Genomic DNA, 14,868 nt, shown 5'->3' with positions numbered 1-14,868 from the left:
GTATTCCTCCATCCTTCAAAGGGAAATTTGGGTAAACTACACAGCACACATTTGAAATCAAAGACTTCCAAACATATCCTCCAAATTTTTTTTTTTCAGATTGGCACCTGAGCTAACTTCTGTTGCCAATCTTTTTTTCTTTCCTCCTTCTTTTCCCCAAAGCCCTCCAGTACATGGTTGTATATTCTGGTTGTAGGTCCTTCTGACTCTGCCGTGTGGGACACCACCTCAAGATGGCCTGATGAGCGGTGCTAGGTCCGTCGCCAGGATCCGAACTGGTGAGACCCTGGGCCGCTGAAGCAGAGCATGTGAGCTCAACCTCTTGGCCACGGGGCCGGCTCCCCCATCTTTTTTCTAGACTAACTTTAGTATTATCGTGTCACGTTCGAAGGACTAACACCTTACTGTTCTTGTTTCACAACACAGGCCACTTACAGGCAGGAAAGAGATGATGTCATGGAAACGGAGACAAGCAGTTTAGACAGGGTAGAAGTTGTTCTCACATCTAATAGTCCAGTGCAAGCAGTCTAGGGCTGGCAAGGTGTCTCTAGTGAAGGGGCACTGAGGCTGTCTTCGCCCTTCACCCCCAACTCCCTCACCTCCAAACCAAGAGAACGGTTTTAAGCATCATAGAAGCCTGGGTATAAATGCCATCTCTGGCCAATGTGGTCAGTAGGGCTCACTTGTGGCTGCAAGTCTTTGATTAAAATGGCCCAAGCAGGTCAGCAAAACACTTCCTTCATTTCACTAAGAGCGTGCAGAGTTGGGGTGGCACATCTCTGAGGTCATGAAGAATCCCAGCTCTTTCCTCCTCTCTGCTCTGCCTTCTTCATCACGTCAACGTTTGGTCCTTGAGCTTGTCACTTTATGTTTGAGAAATGGCCCCTTAGATCATATCCTCATGCCAGTGCCCCAAACAGGGAGGGAAGGAGCTTTTCCTTATGTGTCTTCTTTCTCTTTTTGATGAGGAAGATTGGCCCTGGGTTAATGTCTGTTGCCAGTCTTCTTTTTGCTTGAGGAAGATAGGCACTGAGCTAACATCTCTGCCAATCTTCCTCTATTTTGTTTGTGGGACACTGCCACAGCATGGCTTGATGCGCAGTGTGTAAGCCTGCACTCGGGATCTGAACCTGCGAACCCCAGGCTGCCAAAGCATGTGAACTTAGCCACTATGCCACCAGGCTGGTCCCTCCTTTTTTTTTTTTAAATCAGGGGAGCAAAAATTTCCCAGAACCCCTTTAGAAAGTCCCTGCTTACATCATTTTTTAAAAAAGTTATTGTTTTTATTTTCTTTGGATAAATACCCAGAAGTGAAATTGCTGGATCATAAAGTGGTTCTATTTTTAAGTTTTTTGAGGAACTTCCATACTGTTTTCCTAGTATGGAGGAATTCCTGCACCAATTTCTATTCCTACCATCAGTGCACAAGGGTTCCATTTTCTCCATATCCTCATAACACTTGCTATTTCTATCTTTTTGATAATAGCCATTCTAACAGATGTGGGGTAAAATCTTATTGTGGTTTTGATTTGCATTTTTCTGATGATTAATGATGTAGAGCATCTTTTCATATACCTATTGGCCATTTGTATGTCTTCTTTGGAAAAATGTCTATTCAGATCTTCTACCCATTTTTTATTCCACTTATTTGTTTTTTTTGCTCTTGAGTTGTGTGAGTTCTTTATATATTTTGGATATTAGCCCCTTATCAGTTATATAATTTGAAAATATTTTCTCCCATTCACTGGTTGCTTTTTCATTTTTTGATGGTTTTCTTTGCTGTGCAGAAGCTTTTTAGTTTGATGTAGTTCCACGTGTTTATTTTTGCTTGTTGCCTTTGCTTTTCATGCTAGATTAAAAAAAATCATTGCCAAGACCTATGTCAAGGAGTTTACTGCCTATATTTTCTTCTAAAAGTTTTATGGTTTCAAGTCTATATTGAAATTTTTAATCCATTTTGAGTTAATTTTTGTGTATGATGTAAGATAGTGGTCCAGTTTCATTCTTTTGCATGTGGCTATCCAGTTTTCCCAGCACCGTTTTTTGAAGAGACTGTCTTTCCCCATTGTGTATTGTTGGCTCCTTTGTCATAAATTAGTTGACCATATATATATATATGTATAAGTTGACACATATATATATGTTTATTTCTGTGTTTTGTATTCTGATCCATTGATCTATGTGTCTGTTTTTATGCCAATACCATGCTCTTTTGATTGCTATAGCTTTACAATATATTTGAAATCAGGAAGTGTGGTGCCTCCAGCTTTGTTCTTCTGTGTTGATTGCTTTGGCTACTTGAGGTCTTTTGTACTTCCTTACAACTTTTAGGATTGTTTGTTCTGTTTCTATGAACAATGCCATTGGAATATCCTCTAAATTTTGTGAAAGTCTGATCAATTATTTTCATTTTTTTTTCAGACACAGACAAAAGAACTAACATCTAATTTTATTTAAAAATGTGATTGATGTTGTTTTCCTACATTGGCTATTGCATCCTTCCCCCCTCCATGCTGTTTTCTGTTATTCCCTTGACTTGAGTTTATCTGGGAGGCTAGGTGAGAGGAGGTTGCAGAGAACAACAGAGTCAAATGATTATACTGAAGCTGAGGCATCTGAAAGTGGTGGGGCTATTGTGGATGAGCACGGAGGAACACTCTGTCCTTGGGCCGCTGATCAAGGACAAGAAAGGAAGCTGGATGTCTGAGTAGATACCATTGCAGATAAATGGCTTTTGAGGGTCAGATTCACTCCCTACTCTCTGGGTTGTGGTACAATTAAGCTCCCTCCACAGGGCAGAAACCAGATATAACCTTGGGAAACAAGGACTATGGGGAGGGCAGGTGAAGGTAGATGAGAGGATGCATCCTTAAATTAACTGAGATGACGTTTCCATCATACGGTTATGGAAACATCAATACAGACACACCTGGTTTTCTTACGCTTCACTTTATTGCACTTTGCAGATATTATTATGTTTTTCTACAAATTGAGTGTTTGTGGCAATCCTGCATCGAGCAAGTCTATAGGTGCCATTTTTCTAACAGCACTTGCTCACTTTGTGTCTCTGTGTCACAGATTGGTAATTCTGTCAATATTTCACACTTTTTCATTATTATTATATTTGTTATGGTGATCTGTGATTAGTGACCTTTGATGTTACTGTTGTAGTGTTTTGGGGTGCCACACACCATGCTCATATAAGACGGTGAACTTAATAAATGCTGTGTGTGTTCTGACTGCTCCACTGACTGGCTGCTCCCCTGTCTCTGTCTGTCTCTTGGGGCCTCCCTATTCCCTGAGACCCAACAATATTGAAATTAGGCCAGTTCATAACCCTATAATGGCCTCTAAGTGTTCAAGTAAAAGGAAGAATTGCAAGTCTCATTTTAAATCAAAAGTTAGAAGTGATTAAGCTTAGTGAGGAAGGCATGTCAAAAGCTGAGACAGGCCCAAAGCTAGGCCTCTTACACCAAACAGCTAGCCGAGTTGTGAATGCAAAGGAAAAGTTGTTGAAGGACGTTAACAGTGCTACTCCCGTGAACACACAAATGATAAGAAAGTGAAACAGGCTTACTGCTGATATGGAGAGAGTTTTAGGGTCTGGACAGAAGATCAAACCAGCAACAACATTCCCTTAAGCCAAAACCTAATCCAGAACCAGGCCCTAATTCTCTTCAATTCTATGAAGGCTGGGAGAGGTGAGGAAGCTGCAGAAGAAAAGTTTGAAGCCAGCAGAGGTAGGTTCATGAGATTTAAGGAAAGAAGCCATCTCCATGACATAAAAGTGCAAGGTGAAGAAGCAAGCACTGATGAAGAAGCTTCAGCAAGTTCTCCAGAAGATCTAGCTAAGATAACCAATGAAGGCGGCCACAGTGAAGAACAGATTTTCATTGTACACAAAACAGCCTTATGCATGAAGAAGATGCCACCTAGGACTTTCATAGCAAGAAAGGAGAAGTCGATGCCCGGCTTCAAGGCTTCAAAGGACAGGCTGACTCTCTTATTAGGGGCTATTGCAGCTGGTGACTTTCAGTTGAAGCCAATGCTCATTTACCATTCCAAAAATCCTAGGGCCCTCTAGAATTATGCTAATTCTGCTCTGCCTGTGCTCTATAAATGGAAAAACAAAGCCTAGATGACAGCAGATCTGTTTACAACATGGTTTACTAAGTATTTTAAGCCTACTGTTGAGACCTAGTGCTCAGAAAAAAAGATTCCTTTGAAAGTATGACTGTTCATTCACAGTGCACCTGGTCACCCGAGAGCTCTGGTGGAGATGTACAATGAGATTACTGTTGTTTTCATGCCTGTTAACACAACATCCCTTCTGCAGTCCATGGATCAAGGAGTCATTTCGACTTTTAAGTCTTCTTATTTAAGAAATACATTTCATAAGGCTATAGCTGCCATAGATAGTGATTTCCCTGTTGGATCTGGGCAAAGTAAATTGAAAATCTTCTGGAAAGATATTCTAGATGTCTTTAAGAACATTCATGATTCATAGGAAGTGGTTAGAATAGCAACATTAACAGGAGTTTGGAAGAAGTTGATTCCAATCCTCATGGATGACTCTGAGGGGTTCAAGACTTCAGTGAGGAAGGAACTGCAGATGTGGTGGAAACAGCAAGAGAACTGGAATTAGAAGTGCAGGCTGAAGATGTGACTGAATTGCTGCAGTCTCGCGATCAAACTGTAATAGAGGAGGAGCTGCCCCTTATGGATGAGCACAGACAGTGGTTTCTTGAGGGGAAATCTACTCCTGGTGAAGACGCTATTAAGATTGTTTAAAGGACAACAAAGGATTTAGAATATTACATAAACTGGGTTGATAAAGCAACTGCAGAGTTTGAGAGGATTGACTCCAATTTTGAAAGAAGTTCAACTGGGTAAAATGCCATCAAACAGCATCATGTGCTACAGAGAAATCGTTCCTGAAGAGAAGAGTCAATCGATGTGACAAACGTCATTGTTGTCATATTTTAAGAAATTGCCACAGCCACCCCAGGCTTCAGCAACCACCACCCTGATCAGTCAGCAGCCATCAACATTGAGGCAGGACCCTCCACCAGCAGAAAGGTTACGACTCATTGAAGGCTCAGATGATGGTTAGCATGTTTTAGTAATACAGTATTTTTTAATTAAAGTATGTACATTTTTTTTACACATAATGCTATTGCACACTTAATAGACTACAGTATAGTATAAATGTAGCTTTTGTATGCACTGGGAAACCAAAAAGTTCATGTGACTCACTTTACTGTGAGACTCACTTTATTGTGGTGGTCTGGAACCCAACCTGCAGTATCTCTGAGGTATGCAAAAAGTGGTATTTCTTGCCCTCCTGAGTTTATGATCTGCTATCTGGATCTGGCACTGTACATTTCATATATTCGGTTTAGTTACAACAGCCCCTGCTAACAAGAACTGAAAAAGATTCAGCAGCAGCCTGGCTTGATCCAAGGCTAGAGACTCATGAACTGTAAAAATCTTACCATAGCTCTTGTAATATGCTGTCATAAACTGAAAAAAAAAACCCAGTACAGTGTGAAATACTGGCCTTCTGCAGCAGCGTGAGGATGATCTGGTATATAAACTGGAAAACAGGGGCCTGAGGAGGGGGGCATACACAGTCTGGGTGCAAATGGGAAGATAACTGGGTAGCCTTCAATTTGATGATGTTCTGATCAGGATGAATTTATTAGTTTCTCTTCTCTTTTATTTGAGAATAAAATAAAAATGGAAAATAGCCAAATTATAGGAGAGGAGTGACTCAAAGGAGGTCAGTATTTCAAGAAAATATTTAAAAAGAAAAGTGTTGTGTTAGTTTCAGAAATCAGCCTTGGTCTTAATGACCAAAATCACACTGCATTTCGACTAATCCATAATTCGATCAGCTCCTGTTCAATTAAATGATGTCCTTGAATTAGAATGATGTCCCTTTTAAGAACTGGGACCAAAATCACAAATGAAAATGAAGTTTTTGGAGGACTCTTCAGAGAGTCTTAGAGTTATGAATCATACCAAGAAAAACAACCTGTGCAATTCAAATAGTGACAATTGATATAAATATGCCTGGTAACGTTAAGTTGTGGTTAAAATCCTGGACTTTGGGTTTGGGTAGACATTGGTTCAAAGGCTGGCTCTGCTATTTAGAATCTGAGCAATCCATGTTGCCTTTCTGTAAAATAGGAAGACAAGCGCCACTGCATAGCATTGCTGTGGACATTAAATCTGATCACACATTTAATGTTCCTGGCCATGGTAATAATTTATGTTATTATTAAAAGTTTTACTAATTGGAGGTTTTTAGCAGCCTGACTCATGATACAAAATTTTCTTTGTTGGTTTAACAAAATATCTTTAATTGTTGAGCGCTATGATTTTTGCGTTTCCTAAACAATTTAATTTTTGTTACACATTAGAAAGCATTGAAACATGCTAAAAGCTTTTGTATAGCTTTTCAAAATATGGCAAAAAACAAGCCATGAAAAGACAGTGAATGAAAGAGTGAATTCTTTAGGCAATACTCTTTATGATTTCTTGAGCAAAATAGGAAAAAGAAAAGATAATTTTATTGGCCTCTGGCAGGTACTAATGATAACATTAATGTAATAAATACTGCAGTAATTTCCGTTCTATTTAGTAGTGTTTTTTGTTCAGTCCTCCATGAGATTTTAACAAATGAACTGGTGAGCTTTTCCATGCTAAGTGAGGAGAGAGGAGGTGGTTGTTATGAGTTTGTTCTCAGGAAAATCCCAATGCAGAAGAGTTACGAAGTCCGGTCGTCCTAATGAAAACACTCGCCTTCCAGGCCTCCTGTTCCAGTCTCCTCTCTGAATGCCAACCTTACGTAGGAAAATGACGTTAGTTCGTTAAGCCAGAGTCCTGAAAACATTGAGGTCCCTAGACTAAAATTAAGAAAATATAGCTTTAAAAATTCTTCAGCATTTGCTACTTTATTTTCATTTTTGAATCCGAATTTGGTTTATTTGGAAAAGTAAAGTGCCAGCCAAACTTAGGACTCTGGGAACACTTATTTGATGCTCCCTTTGGTAATTCTTTCTTTTTTGCCTTTTGCCATTTTGAACAAATGATGTCCAGCTTTTTTCTAGTAGCTTTATTCACTCTGATTGGTCCCTATTCTTAATATTTTTCAGAAAATACTGGAGATATTTTACACTTTTGCCCAAAGTGGAGAGTGACCTAAATTTTTGTTTTGCTTTCAACTTTTTATTAGTTACTTTTATCACCAGTGATGGATAGAGGATAAGTCTTAACAGTATAAGACTCTGAAAGAAAAATCAACGCATGGGGAGCATTAAGAAAGCAGAATCTTTGCTGTTAGGGATTTGGTCTTGACCTTGGCCAGTGAGGGAGCGGCAGAGAGTGTGGTGGTGAGTGAGTAAAGGAAGGGGAGCATTTCTTGAGAGATTCTTTGTTGGAGTCAAACGGCAGCTGGGATCCTTTGGAAGTCGAATGCTCTACTGCAGTAAAATGAAGCTCTTTTACAAGTCTCTCCATTGCTGCTGCTACTCCTGACGGTGAAGCTATTTTAACTTTTAATTTGCTGAAAGGCAAATGAGGCAGCTGTCTGCACAGTGGGAAGTTCAGGGTGAGTGTTGGAGAAATAGCTTCTCTTTTCATGTAAATTAAAGGCGAATATACTAAAGAAAAGTTCACTGTTTCTCTCCAGACACTCAGCAAGCAGGCCAGAGTGTCATCTTTGCTGATTCTCCTGTGCTTTCATTTAATTTCGCAAACACGTCAGATCTGAGGCAGATTTTAGATCTGACAGCATTGAAGCATCCCTTGCCTTTTGCCTCTTCCTCCACCTTCCCAAACACCAAACGCCAGAAAACTCTTTGGATGATGTCTGAATTTAGGACTCGACTTAGTGTTTTCATTAAACCTTTATTCTTTTCTTTATGATATTTCTTTGTATTGAAGCATTTTCCTAGAAGAACTGAAGCACATGCAGCAAGAAGTAAGATTGTGCCTATTTTTCATTAAATAGGAGCTGTGCTAGCAACTTCGTCAATGTTGCACGGGATCTACTAATGGCAACAGCCTCTGGATGATTCCTTTTGATGTTGCCCTCTAAAGGTCTCATCAGAAAGCATTACTCTCTGCATTATCCCCTTCTGACTTCTGGTGGTTTTGTTTTATTTGGCTATTGATTGGTGTTACACATCCTTCTTAATGCTAACATTAGATGCTGCTTTATAAGAGCACTTAGTGGAAAATAACCATACACAGGTAGAAAGTTTATTAAAGAGTTTGAACTACGCATCTAGGATGCATCATCAGCCCAATATATGTTCTAACTATGGGACTGCTTGGGAATTTTGGTAAGTTGACTCATTTAACTTGGCTCTGCTATACTCTTTGTCTTTTGTAGGGTAACATGCATTATTTAGATGAATGGAAAACTGCCTTTTGTACTCAGTATAATACATTTTTAATGGCAAATGATTGTATAGATAATCTCATCCAGGGGAACAAAAATGTTTCCCTTTGTTTATCATGATAAATTTACTTCTGAACAAATTGAGAATGAAGTCATCATCCCTGTCAGAAATGGGCAGGGAAACAAAGGGTTATTAAGAATTGACTTTTCCCTTGGTGAAGTAATTATCAGTAATCATTGCAGTCCATAATGCGTGTGGTTTGGCATGACATATTAATTTGTGTTGATTTAATGGTTTAGAAACCATTTTTGTTTTGCTCTTTTGGTTTTTGATTTTCTCTTCTGGGGAGTTGCAGTGGTTACATATCTTCTGTGAAGGAGTTTGCATTATGGTGATCACAGTGAACCTGTGTGGGATAAGGACAAACACAAATTCAGAGGCTTAATTCTCCCTGTTGAAAATAAGGGAAGAGACTTTTCCTCCCTTCCTTTTCTTAGAACATTTACTTTAGCAAACTTGTAATTGTAGGTACTTTCTCCTCTCTTTGAAATGTATATAAATCCTTCTGAAAACTGGATCGGCCTTTCCTCAGCTTTATCACGTGGGAATATCTTCCTCAGGACCTGGGAGTTATCTCTTTGAAATGGAAACATCAAGGAAGATATCGCACCGCAGGCCCCCCAACCCCATCCCCATCTCCCAGGGCTTGTGGGAGGGGAGGGGCCTAACCTTGGTGGGAGCCTTGCACTAAGTTGCAAAACTACCTCCTGTCATAGATATGAGAAGTTTGTTTCTCCTCTGGATAAAGCCAATTACCTAACACAAATGGTCAGCCCAAGTACCAGGTAAATTTAGGATGAACTATGTGACAAATGGTGCTGTCATGACCTCTTACTTGAGCAGAGTTATTGTTTACCTTGAAAATATGTATGTAATGATTTGTGTCTGCTTGGCTCTATGAAAGGATGAGATTTCCTTCCATCTCTGAGATCTCTTAGTGGATGGCCTGTGATGCACATTACATTCGGCTTTAGTATTTCTTCAAAAACAAAAGTGATTTTTTCTCTCCTACCTTTGGGGAGAGGATTTGAGTTGGGAGAAAATGTTCTTTTTAATTATTTCCCCCTCAATGTCCACAGACTATTATAAAAAGTAACACTTTGACCAACTTGTGCCTTTAGTTGGGCTGTGTCTTTCTTCTTTAATCAGATGTTCAATTCGGAGAGAACCCTCTTGGCTAAAATCACTGAGGATTAATCAGTATTATGCAAAAAGAAAACAACGCTGTTTCATTAGCATTTTTCACAGAAGAACAGCGTTCTGAATTCAACTGTGAAAGCTATTGTGAAGATAGAATTAGCTAAGTGGCATGTTTGTCACTTTTTCTTTTAATTATTACTTAATAAATTCTCTCAAACAATCTATTTTTAGGCTAATTTTATTCTATCAAAGTTATCACTATTCATTTTAAATATCACTTGCTTTCAATTATATTGTTTGTAAGAGCCTGCAAAATGTTAAAGTTGGCATTGCTAACTCCAAGGTGCCTTGCAGCGCAGGAATGATTTATGCCCGTGGATTGCAGAGGTCTAAAAATAGGGCCTGAAGTTGCATTAATATGTACTGCGGTACACAGGCTCAATAGGGTTTGAGGGGGATGGAGTTCCATCCCTAACTCTCAGTTGTCTTGCTTTTGTCTCCGAGTCTGAGCAGCCATGGAATAATTAGACATTGCTCATTTGTCGTTTGTATCATTTCCCATCAGCGCATACCATCCTGTCCCACCAGCTCCCAGGAGTTTACAAGGAAACATGTAGTCTGTAAAGAGCCATCCTGCACACTTCTAGTTTCTGTCTTAATTTGAAGATATCCTCCATGTATTGGACTGGACAATAACGGACCATTGCTGCTAGGTTCTGATGGGGTAAGTGTGTGACTTTGACGTTAGGATGAGATCAGAAATGGAAGTGTCCAGCGAGACAGACAGCAGATCTTACAGATTCCGAGAAGGTGTTTCTTTTAGTAAAGTGAATGCCAGCTGTGCTGGACAAGCAGCATTTCTGAATGAATGGCAAACATTTTGGTCAATGCTTCCTCTGGGTTGATGCTTCTGATTCCAGCTGTAATGAGTGTGAGATGGTGGTGCTGAGAGATACCTTTCTTCAACCATTCCGAGTATGAGCTCTGATCAGATGAGTGGAAATCATATAATTGAATTTATGCATCTCTTGTCGACAGGGCTAGAGGTTGCAAACGCATAAACATGTGCTGTGGAAAGAGAAATCAAGGCTCTCGTACTGTCCAGAATACAAATGGGCGATGTAGGAATTGGGTAGTTTCTCTCCTCGTTGGATGGACTGGAGTAGACTGTTGATAAGACAGATGAAAAGATGATGGAGCCACTATACTCAGGAAGGGACAGCCCCAGAGCCTTCTGTAATGAAATGTATGAAGATCAAACATGATAGCTACAGGTTTACCTAAATATCGTGAGTTGCTAGCTTAGCTTATTTCTACCACAATATATTTGATAATCTTTATCTCGCTTTAAGCTGATGAGGCAGTTGGGTCCAGGGTACATTAGTGTTCTATAATAAAGGAATAGTTTAGGTTTTGCAGGTAGCTCTGGAGTTTCGTAAAGACATGCTAATTTAGAACTGTTCTGACGCTGTAGTTTAGTAGTAGCTTGTCTCTTGGTGTTTACTGGACAAGATCTCAGGGACCAGCATCTCAGCAATAGTTGTACCTCTGTGTGATGGCTTCCATGTTGCTGTGGCGTAACAATATGGGACAGGTTGTATCAGTCACCAGCTGCCAATTTAAGTACACACTGGGGAGAGTAATCTAATTTTCAGGGAGTATTAACTTAATTTTAATAAATGATGATGTTTAATTGTGACCTTTAAGTTATACTTTTTGGTGAAAAGCGTCTCATGTTTTTGCAACATGAATTGTTGAAAAGTCAAGATACTTTGGCTGATTTTTTTTTTTTTTTTTTTTTGATGAGAAAGATTGTCCCTGGGCTAACATCTGTTACCAATCTTCCTCTATTTGTGGAAGACTGTCCCTGAGCTAAACTCTATGCTAATCTTCGTCTGTTTTGTATGTGGGACTCCACCACAGCATGGCTTGATGAGCAGTCCATAGGTCAGCACTCAGGATCCAAACCTGTGAACCTCAGGCTGCTGAAGTGGAGTGAGCAAACCCAACCACTATGCCACCTGGCTGGCCCCCTAGGAAAATATTTTTAATGTAGTAGTAGTTTCTACCTGAATCCAGCTCATTCCATTTTAATCCAAACAGCAACCTAGTGAATCTCCCCTGATTACCTCCTTTATTTATTTATTTATTTATTTATTTTAAAGATTTTATTTTTTTCCTTTTTCTCCCCAAAGCCTCCCGGTACATATTTGTGTATTCATCATTCTGGGTCCTTCTAGTTGTGGCATGTGGGATGCTGCCTCAGCGTGGTTTGATGAGCAGTGCCATGTCCGTGCCCAGGATTTGAACCAACGAAACACTGGGCCGCCTGCAGCGGAGCATGTGAACTTAACCACTCGGCCACGGGGCCAGCCCCCTGATTACCTCCTTTAAACTCAATGAAAATGTAATCAAGGGAGGACAAAGCACAGTATGATGACAGTAGGAAGAAAATGTTCCTCTTACACATTTACAGTTAATTATACAGCAAGAAGAAGTTTGTGCCCACCAGCCCTACCTCAGCTTCTTAACCAGGCAAACTTCTACTTGTCCTTCACTACCCATTTGTAATGTTGCTTTTTTTCCTATGATCTTTTCCCAGCCTCCTGTATTACCTACAGGCAGAGCTGAGTGCTCTCTCAGCGCTTTGTCCATATTTTGTTAGCATTGCTATGTGTTTTAGAATTTATTTTTATATTTTCCTCCTTCCTGACTGTGAGTTCCTTGTGAACAGGGACTGTTCCTTATTCATTTCAGTATACCATTGTCTAATGAGAAACTTAGTATTAGACCTAGAGTAGGTACTCAATAAATATTTAATGAAAAATGAGAATGATGAATGGGCACGCAAACAGACTCCAGAGATGGTCCATCCTCACTGTGTTGAAGTACCACTTTCTGCGTAGGGTGGTGATGGTCCATGTCCTCTGTGGATTGTCCTGTAGGTGCTGCACCTGGGGTCCTGCAGTCCATTAGCTGCAGATCTCTTTGGGGACCTGCTTGTCCTCTACAGTGCTTTGTCTTTCAGGATAAGAGCCATGTCTGGGCTTATGGAAGAACTAACTCTCCATCTAAGGAAACTCGATAACCAAGTATTGTATGATAAGTGTACATCTCCAGGTAAATGCAAAATACCTTCAATGTAGGTGCAAATTCATGATAAGCATTATGGGTCAGAGATGTGTCAGTTCTTTGCACTTTTAGACTTATTTAGGAGATACTCTAAGAATTTGGTGTCAGCCGTGGCACTCTGAGGGTCAAGTCCACTAGTCAAGTATGTATTGGCTCTTGGGGACCTAGGTGATCAGGGGTTATTGGTCAAGGAACCTAGTCTGTGAAGTGCTGGCCCCTCCAGCTACTCTTATGTTTGAGAGTCTCTTAGAGTCCTCAGGACTTTCCTGGGTCTTGGTTTATTCTGGAGCACTCCTGAAAAACAGACTCTGATTCCCTGTTGTTGTTGGATAATCTGCTACTAAGCCAGGCCATTTCTGTGTTGTGAGTGTTTGTGCATATTTATCTGACTGTCTGAGTGTATGGGTGTTGTCTAGTCCATCTGGGCTGCCATAACAAAATGCCGTAGACCTCCTGGCTTCAACAACAGACGCTTACATCTCACAGTTCTGGAGCCTGGAAATCTAGGATCAGGTTGCCAGCATGGTCCAATTCTTGGTAAAGATTTTTCTTCTGGTTCAGTCTTCTGGTGAGATATCCTCACATGGCAGACAACAGAGAGAGGGCAGGTACTGTGTTTTTTCTTAAAAGGGCACTAATCCCATTCATGAGGGCTCCACCTTTGTGTCCTAATTACTTCTTAAAGGCCCCACCTCCTAATACCATCATGTTGGGGGTTAGGATTTCAACATATGAATTTTGGGGAGACATAAATATTCAGCCCGTAAAAGGTCAGTCTTAAAGTTTCCCAATTAAACAGTATTCTATAGGAAACTACAGGGTGCAGCTCATCATAGTGATTAAGACCTCTTTTTCTGATGTAGCTATACCATTTACATAACTTTCTAAGCCTCATTTTGCTCAGTTTCTGTGATATGGGGATCAAAATAGTACTTACCTTTAGGTCACTGCATGAGTTGGGCATTGCCCATCCCCAAGGAGCGTCATCCGTATTGTAGTCTCTGTGACGGGCACCCCGGAGTTTGAAGGGCATAATGTGTGCAGCCACTGCCAGAAGCCCTGCTTGGTTATGAGAATTAGTGAGTCCCTGCACAAAGAATGCTTAGCATGGGGTTGGCATTCCGGATGTGCACGACAAATGGTGGCACTCATTGTTATAGGGAGGGGCACGCTGTTTGTTTAAGAAGGCTGGATAGGATAAGAGTATGATATGGGCTAGAACAAATAGTATTTTAAAGTGCTGCTAATGGGTGAGTAAAGGATCGAAAATACAATCTATTCCATGAATCGTTGCTAGAGTCTGTGTTTAGAAGTCATCTTGTTTGTAGCAATCCCGGACCAGGCTGTATAAATGTATAATTGCAGCCACAGTTCATGTATTTGGAGGTGATTTTCCATCTCCAATCCTGCTTTCTGAAACATCAATCTTTTAGGATATAACTTTTACTAGAAGTAAGGAAATAAACTGTGGAGGCCTCTGAGATGGTGGTTTCAAAGACTTTATTATGAAGACACGGAATTGACTTTCTGGGTTCTTCTAGAGTTTTAATGACTCTTAATAAACTTATAGTTCTTAAACAGCGTGGTCATCTTATTTCCTCATCCAAAACAGATTGGAGGAGCAAACTTGAAAGTGTGTGTGTGTGGAAAGCTACTGTTATGAAGAGGCAGCGTGTGTGACACAGAGAATACACAGCGACAGCAAGTGGAATGATCAAAAGCTTGATGTGGAGGGGTGAAAAAGGAAAATGAAAAAAAACCCTCCATACTGATGATTATTTCTGAGCCACTAAGAAATTATGTTCAATATTTTCTAGTTTAAAAGGAATTCTAAAATTCCCTCTCATTTTATGACCATTTATTGACTAAACATGATTTAAATAAAAAAAAAATTGTAGCTAAGAGGAGGCAGCATGGTAAGATGAAAATGTGGGGCTTGGCACTAGAGTGGATTTACTTTCTGGAGTCACCTCTTACGCTGAAGTCTTGGGGGCAGGTGACTTTTGCTGTGAGCTTTGTTTTTCTTACCTTTCTTATCTATAAAGCAGGGGTGAAGCTTCCCACCCTGCAGGGCTGCTGTGAGGCTGGGATGACATCATCTGTGTAAAGTGCAGCCGGCAAGGGC

At 40.3% G+C, this 14,868-nt stretch overlaps 1 protein-coding gene and 1 pseudogene across 3 annotated transcripts in view; both read left to right on the top strand.

The window, feature by feature from the left end:
- TAFA2 (TAFA chemokine like family member 2) overlaps positions 1 to 14,868 on the top strand; it is a 417,594-nt gene that overhangs the window by 73,395 nt on the left and 329,331 nt on the right. The window contains exon 1 of one of the 3 annotated variants that reach the window (XM_070621918.1): positions 10,314 to 10,335. The exons of the other annotated variants lie outside the window; for them this stretch is intronic. Within the exon in view, the coding sequence (XP_070478019.1) occupies positions 10,331 to 10,335 (5 nt within the window). The 5' untranslated portion in view covers positions 10,314 to 10,330. Of the gene's footprint in view, positions 1 to 10,313; positions 10,336 to 14,868 lie in introns of those variants that run through there. 3 annotated transcript variants of the gene reach the window in all.
- On the top strand, positions 3,344 to 5,113 carry LOC139083445 (tigger transposable element-derived protein 1-like; annotated as a pseudogene).

The sequence above is a fragment of the Equus przewalskii genome, chromosome 5 (genome assembly GCF_037783145.1).
Source record: "Equus przewalskii isolate Varuska chromosome 5, EquPr2, whole genome shotgun sequence".
In the NCBI taxonomy this organism is placed as follows: domain Eukaryota; kingdom Metazoa; phylum Chordata; class Mammalia; order Perissodactyla; family Equidae; genus Equus; species Equus przewalskii.
This window is presented reverse-complemented; position numbering and strand designations above follow the sequence as displayed.